We start from the raw sequence: 9,449 nt of genomic DNA, 5'->3' as shown, positions 1-9,449 counted from the left end.
AAAACTCCAAAAACTCCAATCTTTCCCCCCACTTTTCTCAGGTGTACAATCTCTCTCTCTATCTCTCTCACAAAACTCGACATTTTTTAATTTTGGTACCAAATTCTTCAAAATCCCCAAATTTTCATACCCGAACAAAACCTGAACCAAATGGGGAAGTACATGAAGAAATCGAAGATGGGAGGCGAAGTTGCAGTCATGGAGGTGTCATCATCTTCTTCTGCTCCTTCTCCAATGGGAGTTCGCACAAGAGCCAAAACCCTCGCGCTTCAGAAATCTCCTCCTTCTCCGCCGCCGTCTTCCGCGGCAGCTCCGTCGTTCGACTACATTCAGTTACGAAGCCGCCGTCTCCAGAAGGTTCTTGTCCGCCCTAAGAACCAACCGCCGGCCAAGCAGTCCGGCTTTTGCGGCGGAGCGGCGGCAGTCACCTCTCGGATGCTGACCGAGCAGAAGAGGATTTCCATTGACGCTGAGGAGAACGCTGAGTTTTCGTTTGGGGAAAACACTTTGGAAGCTGAAGCAAGAGATAGGTACATATATAAAAAAGAAATTAATCTTTTCATTCTCTCATGGAAGTTGTTTGTTTATTCTATTTTGTTTTAATTTTTCTGTTTTTTTTATTCTTATTTCTTTGATTTTTTAGTTTTATTTGTGTATATGCTGAAAATTTAGCACATTTTACTTGGAATTCAAATTAACGAGGGTTGGAAGGAAAAGAAGACATTGTTTTTATTTTTTTCTTTTGAAGTTTTAATTTCCTGTGTACTTGCATGTATGTTTTGTGTTTGTTTTTGGATTTTTTTTTTGTAATTTCTTTTTTTTTTCCGGTTCGAAGTGTTTATTATCAAGGAACGGAAAGAATTTCGGTGTTATTACTTGCGGCTGCCAATTTGCATTTTTTTAGAAATTAGTTTTGTTTATTTTTGTTGAAGAAGTCACAACTCGCAAAATAATTAAAGAAATCTAACCACCATGTGTAGTCTCTTTCATTGAGGTCTTATTTTTTTTTTTTGTTTTTTTTTTATTTGTGGTGACTATATTTTTATACTCTTTCAGAACTGAGTACTGAAGAACGTGGAAGGTCTTTTAGGTTGCTAGTATATATGTAAATTGGGTGACTTTTTATGGGTTCTACAGTTTTGTCTACCGCACTTTTCGAATGGTTTTTTCTTCTTTTGTTTATAAATAAATATATATAAAAATTCTAAGTTGTGTTATTTCGGTGTTTTGATATTTGCGAACCCGTTAAAAAAATTGGAATAGTGCATAATCTCCCAAAATATGGTTTATTGTTCTTAAACCCAATTTGTTGTTGCTGTTGTTTTAACTTAAATTAAATAATATGCTCAAACGAACAAACCAGTAATGAAGCTAGTGTTGTTGATGTGCTATTATATATTTATTCATTTTCGCCTTTGTTACAGTATTGATGCTGTTTCAATCATTTTTTTATTATCATTTTATAAGTAGTTTAATTTAATTCCTCCGCAAATGGAAACCGCCCAAGTTGAAAACTGTAACTAATGATTAAAATTCTGTTAGCTAATTTTGATTCTAGATTCAAGACTCGGTTATTATTTTGAGTCCTTTTCTTATTTTTAGATTTTCACTATAAAATAAATTCTTCAAGATAGTATTCATGAAATTTGAAAATGTTTACTGCAATGAGCCTGTGAATCCATCATGTATTTCTTTGTTCTTGTTTCTCTTCCCACTTTGATTGTCCTCTGATCTGCAAAGATGCCTCATGGAGTTTAGTGCTCCATAATTGCCATTGTTGAAAACCCAAAATTTGACTTTATCAATAGTGTGTAGTACTAGCAGCAATAACTCTTATGCCTTGTGTCACTGTCATCTTAAATTGTAAAATGTTAATGGCCCTTTGCTGCAGTCTGAATAAGTGTTTATGGAACCCCTGTATTTGGGTTTTGCAGTGTGTGGAGAAAAGATTCTTAATTTTAAGTGCTTGAGCCCACTGGGTCAGAGGTTGTCCTATAAAAATGCCAGATCTTTTCGAATTATCAACTTGTCTCTAATTCTATGCAATGCATCTGAACAGGGGAGATTGTGGAAAATTTGTTTTTGCCCTTGTTGTGTTCTGTATTTTTTTTTCCACTACAAAATAACATGTTATGCTGTCAGCAGTTAGCATGCATGCAGCTGGTACTGCAGAAACTTTTAATGATTTTTTATGTTGTTAGCCAATGCTGCTTGTATTTGTGCATGATGGTGGTTATTATTATTATTTTTTTCCTGCCAACGATATTTTAATTAGTGTTTTTGTTTGGATGATTCAGGAGCACAAGGGAAAGCACACCATGCAGTTTAATAAGGGATTCAAATGCCATTGAGACACCTGGTTCAACCACAAGGCAAAGGACATCATCAACTTTCACAAGCCCAATGATCCTTGAACACATTCAAAGAAATATTCCAACTACTTATGAGATGGAGGAGTTCTTTGCTTGTGCAGAGAAGCAGCAACAAAAAATATTTATGGACAAGTATATATATGCTCGCAGCTCTCTTATTTTAATTTAATTTATTTCTTTCTTGCATAATAAATAATTGTAATTATACTTTCATAAATGTGTAATCTTATGTTTCCAATTTTGATTTTTGCAGGTACAATTATGACATTGTCAATGATGTACCTCTCTCAGGACGGTATGAATGGGTCCAAGTACATCACTAGCCTCAAGCTTTCATAGTCATATGGGGTTCTGTGGCTTCCAACTTCAATTGATTTCAAGAACTTATTATGACTTGTAATTTAACAACTAGCTAGTAGCTTTTAACTAACCAATTAGGATTTACTTGATGCTCTTTTACAACAAGAAAAAAGGGTTAGTAACGTGTCTAGTGTTTTTGTATTTGGGGGAAGTGGGGTATATCTAGTTGGTAGTTGCTAGGTTAGCTTTTATGTAATTTCATTATGTCTGTAATTTGGTAGCTATGGACCATCATGTGGAGAATTAATGTAGAGTACTTATCCTTTGTCACAGTCTCAAAATTTAGCTCTATTCTAGTTACCTCAAAGAAGAGTGGCTTGAAAATTGGAACTCACAACCTATATAAGATTATTAAAGTACTTGGAATCTAATAGCGATAAATGCATCGAAGGCTAAATCTTTTTTATTTCTTTTTTCTTTTCTTTAAATAAAAAAAAATGCAAAGCTTAGTTACCAATTTACCATGGAAGTAATCGGTATATTTGAATATTGAAATTTATTTTGGCTTAAATAATTTTGTCCATCTAAAATATGTGTTTCTTTGTTTTGCTAATGTGATGGAAGGCAAAATGTTGGTAAATAACGGCCATGGAACCACAAACTAATCTAAACCAATCATTTTTATGACTTAATTATCATCAAGTTCAAATTGAAGCAAAATGTCTTGAGAAAAGTAATATTTATGTGCAATACAAATGACCATCTTATTCCAAACATTTCGTTAGTTAAATGGCTTAGTTAATTTTCCTTTGGTGAAATGGCTCCGCAAAAGTTTCTCCTTTTTCCAAGAGCATTGCTCTATCTATCTGGCAAAAGCCTGACTATTCCAAAATGCAAAGAACCTCATACTAGAAAGAGGAATGCTTTTAAAACTAAAATACTTGAAATCTGTGGTATGGTTAGACACTACAAGACTGTGGCCAAATATTATTCATATTGACGATATGGAAAGCCAATGTCAAAACTTGAAATATGCTGTGTCATTATATTATCGGAAACAATTTCATGCGAACAAATTAAAAATAAAATTGAACAACCTACCAAGTAAACTTTGGGGGAAATAAAAAGGTAAATCTGGAATGGACAATGCGATATGCGCCAAAATAATCCAATGGTACCAATTTTAGCATGATTTTACATTAATTATTTCCATTAAATCTATGCTGCTAAATTATCTTAGGGCAGCAACCCACTTGGGTTGGTCGAGTAGTTAGTTCCTTCGTCCTCTTAGACAAATACCGGGGTTCGAATATCACCTTATGTATACAACAACTCATTGGCCTATCGAATTAGGGGATATCCTGCGCAACAAAAAAATAAAAAGATGATCTTAGTGCAGCATGCATTTAAGACTTAGTCGGTAACTATCTATCTAGTATTGATGCCCCATGCCCCCATCCTAGTTAAACCCACAAGTCCAAATAGAGTTTGTATGTTAGTCCACTATTTCTTGTTCTACCAAAAGATATGAAGAGAGAAGACAAATATTAGAAACCAAACAAGATAAATTTCATCCTTCATTCATTGGTGTTAATCACATAAAAGAAGCGTGTTTGATAAAAATCAAGGCAGGGCAAGTCATCTGCCACAGTGGTTCAGCTGTTACTTGTTGGATCTGTGGTTTTGATTTTTTTCATGGAACCTAAACATTTCGTTTACAGAAGTAGCATACCTCCTTCCCAAATCTACCTTCAGAATTTTTCAAGGATTCAGCACTATTTCACCATCTACAAATTACCTCAAGAATCAAAGATCTTGGTCAGCAAGTAAAATTGACAGAAAATACTAGAAATCAACTTAAAACCAATATGATAATACCATTGGAATAGCTTTTTAAGACTTGAAATGTAGTATCCGTTTATCACCAAAAAAAAAAAGTTAATACCTATCCATTCATGCTACTAAACAATAGATGTGCTTTCAAACTATGATGGTGGTTGAGGCTCTAGAAAGTTCCCAGGCTTTGTTTCAGACATTTCAACCTCGTATGGACTGTTGTCTGAAGATTTCTCATCCTCCATTGCCATCTTTTTCAGCTTTTCCCGTTGAATGGCACGCAGCTCATATCTGATTAGCAATGAAATGGGGAAGGGGTGATAGTTTGTTACAGTATGTCTTAGTAACTTCTATCCTATAGGCTATATATATATGTGTAAGCATTGTGATTGTATGCATGCACAAAATATGATTTGTGGAAAAAGAAAGAAAATTTCGAAAGCGTATGCTTTATGAACAAGAGAAAAATTTTGGCAAGAAATTCAAAGGAACTTCAGTTTTCATAACTTGTAAATGTGTCATGAAATTAACAAGAATGTGCATAACTTACTCGACAACATAACTCCTGGCAAGCTTAAAGTATATTTTCCAAAATTGCTCTTCTTTTAAATGGCGGGGACACAGTGAATATCTTAGTTGAGAAATTTCCTGAAATATATCAAACTAGAATTATTTAAGATGTTACTAATAATTGCTTCATTTTTATTATTTTTTTCTGCTTTTTTCCACCCTACTATAAGATTATATCGTTATTCATAGCTTTTAGAATAAAGTCGCATTGTGAAGCTGTTAATAATATAAGTAACATGCATATCCACACTGGCCTAACAGACGAATGCAACCATTAGTTGTGAATTTAGCCTAACCACCAAGTGTTCATAAATTTGGATAAATATAAAGGGAGAAAAATAGTTTATCAGATAAAGTTCTCTGATAACTCTATGCAGCGCATACAGCTTATGACAATAATGATTCAAACTTATGTTAAAGCCGTCACAGCCCAGATAAAAATATTAAGATAAAATCGAATATCAATAATTGCTGTCGATTCAGAAAACCAGTATGAACTCAGTAATCAAATCATAGATGACTAAACATTTGTACAGAATGGTGAAAAAGTTCTTATTTGCCCTTGCAATCTCAAACTAGTTTTGTCAAAACTCAAAAAATGCCTATTCTTTTACTTGTGCCAACTTTCGATTGAGGGACATAAATGGGGTAAAAAAGAGGACAATTGGAAAAATGAACCAAATTCTAAAGAAAAAAGAAAGGGACCAATTTAACTGCCACAGACAGCCCCGAAAGTCATTCTTATTTAGGTCCTGGGAACCGGTGGGAGGAGTTTGAGAAACATTTGAGCACTGTTGTAACTTCTGCAATAGTAGAACAAATACCCCAAACAGCAGGCTTCCCAGGACCCAACTGCCACATGAACTAAATAGCTGTGCTATGCTATGCAGTATAAAGAGATATGATCTAAAAGGAGCCAAATGGGATTTGATGTAATTTTGCTGGATGTTCACCTTGAAATAGGCATAAATTACAGAGTAAAAGTGTGTGTACAGTGCCAGTTCATTCATCAATCATTTCAGAGAGGAGTATTTGTACTAAGCATTTATTCTATTAGAAAAGGTTAATGCATCTAGACTCTAGGGTAAAATCAGGTTAGCAAATGTTACTTAAAGAGGATATTACATTTTCCTAGAACAAGTCCAAATTGGGGAAAGCACATGGTAGTTGCTCGCTCATAATAACTATGCAATCCGTTCAAATATCTAACAATGTCACACCCAAATTTTCCCAAAACTTTAACAAGGAAAAATCTATAGCTAAAGTTTCTAGTGATACACTCCAACCAAATGCCTGATGCTTGTGATAGCATAGCTCACCTTCACAAAGCCCTTAATATCCTAATTCTCATCCAAACTCATAAAAACAGAAAATACTTCATTCATTCACGGGCAATTGAGATGGGTATCAAGTCAGAATCTAAAACCTAAATATAACAAAAATCAAGAAAACAGTTCATTTCACAAATTAGTCTAGTGTGTGCATGAGACTCCCACACCTAGAGAGATACATATAGGAAGGAAATGTACCCAATCATACTCCCACAACTAGATAGACTGTTTTGAGGATTTGAGCTCATGACCACTAGGTCAAAAGGTAACAAAGCATCAAAACTTACCCAATCAGTCATTTGGACAAACATTTAGGCTGCATTTAAAGGGAGATAGAGCTGAGAGACAGAGACTAAATTAAGTCTCTGTATTGTATTTGGTGTAAAATATACATGAGTGAGTTATGTCATATTATCATGTTTGGTTTAAGATAAATATAGAGACTGAGGGGTAGTTTTGAAATTCGAAAAGTTAAATGAAAATACCAAACATAATAGACAGTACACAGTCCTAGTGCCTTAGTCTCAATCTCAGTCTCTCGGTCTCAGTCTCTCAGTCTTAGTCCCAGCCTAGGAAACAAACGCAGCCTTAAATCCAGAAAATGCCACAAGTTAGAGTTAGGTACTAAAACATTGCCAAAATAATTTGCTTTCTCTTCATATAAAGTGCTTCAAAAATGAACGAGAAAGCTTAAGCAATTGTAAGGAGATATAATAAATCAGTTATCAGATACCAAAGTCCTCTACTTCTATAAGCTGTACAGGCGAAAAGGACTGCTAGTTTAAAGTTTTAGGATTCAAAATAGTTCATCATCACAGTTCACAAGAACAATGGGAAGAAAATCTTGAAATTCCAAGGATGAAGTGGAAAAAACTAACCTTGACTTTTGAGAGTATCAAAACTGCATGTCTCTCCTGCCACTGAGATAGATCCTTTCTAACTTTGGTTGAACTCGATCGAGGCTCTTCGCCATTCGCGGAATCATCTTCATCTACCCTCTCATATCATTTCACTTGAACGCTAAAATTAAGGAAATTATGTAGCCTGGGGTTCCAAAACTATGAAGATTGATAACCTTCATCGAAGTGAATGTTCCATTATTAAACCCTCATTTTTTCCTCCTCCATTTCTTCAATTTTGGAATCAAACAGGGCAAAAAGGAAGTAAATAAATAGAAAAAAAGGGGTCTAACCTTGGAGAGGGAAATTCTTAAAGGTGTCAATGGTGAAGGACTTGAGGTGGTTTATCAAATCTTGAGTGATTCCATAAATTTGTTCTTCTGATTCTTGTTGAGATTCTTTGGAGTTGGATTGTGAACTGGGATTTGAGACTGCGCTATTGTTAGTTGAGCTCCGAGAAAGGTTGCGTCTGAACCACTCCATTTGAATCGAGTAAGTGAGATAATATGATTGGACGATTGTGATTTGTGAATGAAGAAAATGATAACTCAGCTGAATTCTCCAAAGTCCAAACTACTTGATTATTTCTCCATATTTTATCACCATAAAATATACAAAAATAGTTGAATAGTTATCTCAAATAATAGTGTAAAAAACTAAAAATTTTGCACTGAATAGAATTTTCTTTTTTTTTAATATGCTACTGATATAAAGAAAAAAAAAGAACTATTTAAAGAAATGGTGAATCGTTACTATGTAGTCAGGGCAAATAATGAAATAATACGAGAAAATTTTTATTGTAATAGTAATTTGAGAGTAATATACAATAGAATAATATTATCAATTAAGGAATAGTAATATATCTCCTCATCTATCTTGTGGTGAATGCTGTGATCTATTTAACCAAAAACACACACAAAAAGTTGTTTGGCAGCTTCTTAGTTTTTCGGGTTTTTTTTGAAAGCACAAGACCTCAACACATTTTTTTGCTAATACTCTATTTTTTTACAAAAAGACATGGTTTGGTAAAGCTTTTACTTTTTAAAAGTAGTTTATAAAAGCTAACTTTTAAAAGATAGTTTTTTAAAAGTTGTAGTATTTATGTTTGGTAAATCAAATTAAAAATTGTTTTTAATAATCATAAGCAACAACAATTGTATTTGGTAAAATAACTTTTAAAATTTAAAAATATTATAATAGACATAAATGCAAGCATTAAATTTGAAAATTAGTTAACATATGAGGTTATATTAGACTTTTAAATTTTAAAAAGCACAAACCAACTTTGAAAAGCTCTATCTTAGATGCTTTCAAAAGTACTTCGATCTTTTAAAAGCTGCAAACACAAGTACATGATCTTTTTTATTTACCAAACACAAAATGAAGAGCTTGAGCTTTTTAAAAAGCACAAACATCTTTTCAAAAAACTTTACCAAACCAAGCCGAAAGTAGAGCAAATAAAAAATCAAACAATCAAAAAAGATAGATAACTTTAGGAAGTAACACAAAAATAAAAAACACGAAAAAGGTACACCTTTTTACTCATCACAGCTAAGCATAATTATATTGATGATTTTTGTTTTCACCTTTGTTTTCAAAAAAAAAAAAAAAGTTTTTCGGGTTTTGGTCATGGCAGCTTCTTAGTTTGTTTTGGGAATCATGGGTTGTTAATTTCATTACAGCGGCCCAAGCCTTAATACTGTCCGAAAGGAACTAGTTATTCTCTTATTCGTAATTTCATATTGACCATAAAAATATCTTGTAATTCTCCGTAGCGAGAAAGAAAAAATCTTGTAGTTCTAGCCTTCTAGGCGCCTTCTAAGCTTCCTTAGCAGCCCACAGTTTTTAAACTGCTTCCTCTCAGACCAAAAATATCAAAACCATATCCATTGGATTGAGAAAAAATATTTAGTTAGGTAATTCAAACCATATACACCTCTTGCCGTTATTTCAATATGGATTGTAATACTCTATTTTTTTACCAACTAAAGTTCAATGAGAGCATGACCTTTTGGGCCTTTATGATAGTTGTTCAGTAGTTGACTATTTTAATCAAAGTTCTGAAAATCGAACTGATCATCAAACCGCTCTAATTACTAGTTTATTGGTTTATAGATTCAATCAATTTGACTATAGTTGAA

At 33.5% G+C, this 9,449-nt stretch overlaps 2 protein-coding genes and 1 long non-coding RNA gene across 6 annotated transcripts in view; 2 read left to right on the top strand and 1 right to left on the bottom strand.

Moving 5' to 3' along the window:
- Positions 1-7,206, top strand: part of LOC110268916 — a 13,801-nt gene extending 6,595 nt beyond the window's left edge. Inside the window, exon 3 of the long non-coding RNA XR_002357663.1 lies at positions 7,190-7,206. This is a non-coding gene — a long non-coding RNA (uncharacterized LOC110268916). The remainder of the gene's footprint in view (positions 1-7,189) is intronic.
- On the top strand, positions 7-3,091 carry LOC107625532 (cyclin-dependent kinase inhibitor 3). Its single transcript, XM_016328182.2, has 3 exons — positions 7-530; positions 2,298-2,504; positions 2,626-3,091. Exons 1-3 carry the CDS (start codon positions 151-153, stop codon positions 2,693-2,695), a joined length of 657 nt encoding a protein of 218 aa, XP_016183668.1. The 5' UTR covers positions 7-150; the 3' UTR covers positions 2,696-3,091.
- The window catches only part of LOC107625530, a 15,275-nt gene continuing 9,473 nt past the window's right edge, over positions 3,648-9,449 (bottom strand). The window contains exons 1-6 of one of the 4 annotated variants that reach the window (XR_001617303.2): positions 7,602-7,888; positions 7,288-7,400; positions 5,059-5,156; positions 4,618-4,799; positions 4,405-4,459; positions 3,648-4,033 (exon numbers count right to left, since the gene is read on the bottom strand). Coding sequence is in view for 3 of the 4 variants with exons in the window: in XM_016328181.2 (XP_016183667.1) it covers positions 4,658-4,799; positions 5,059-5,156; positions 7,288-7,400; positions 7,602-7,791 (543 nt within the window). In the remaining variant the exon portion in view is untranslated. Of the gene's footprint in view, positions 4,462-4,562; positions 4,570-4,617; positions 4,800-5,058; positions 5,157-7,287; positions 7,401-7,601; positions 7,889-9,449 lie in introns of those variants that run through there. The other 3 variants (XM_016328180.2, XM_016328181.2, XM_021116032.1) reach the window with 3 other exon arrangements.

Source organism: Arachis ipaensis, chromosome B02 (assembly GCF_000816755.2).
Source record: "Arachis ipaensis cultivar K30076 chromosome B02, Araip1.1, whole genome shotgun sequence".
Lineage (NCBI taxonomy): Eukaryota > Viridiplantae > Streptophyta > Magnoliopsida > Fabales > Fabaceae > Arachis > Arachis ipaensis.
This window is presented reverse-complemented; position numbering and strand designations above follow the sequence as displayed.

Bases quoted from the DNA above. Each gene is read 5' to 3' on its own strand.
- LOC107625532 (XM_016328182.2), top strand. From the start codon at position 151: ATGGGGAAGTACATGAAGAAATCGAAGATGGGAGGCGAAGTTGCAGTC. The intron at 531-2,297 runs GTACATATATAA...TGGATGATTCAG, and splicing joins GAAGCTGAAGCAAGAGATAG to GAGCACAAGGGAAAGCACAC. The intron at 2,505-2,625 runs GTATATATATGC...TGATTTTTGCAG, and splicing joins CAAAAAATATTTATGGACAA to GTACAATTATGACATTGTCA.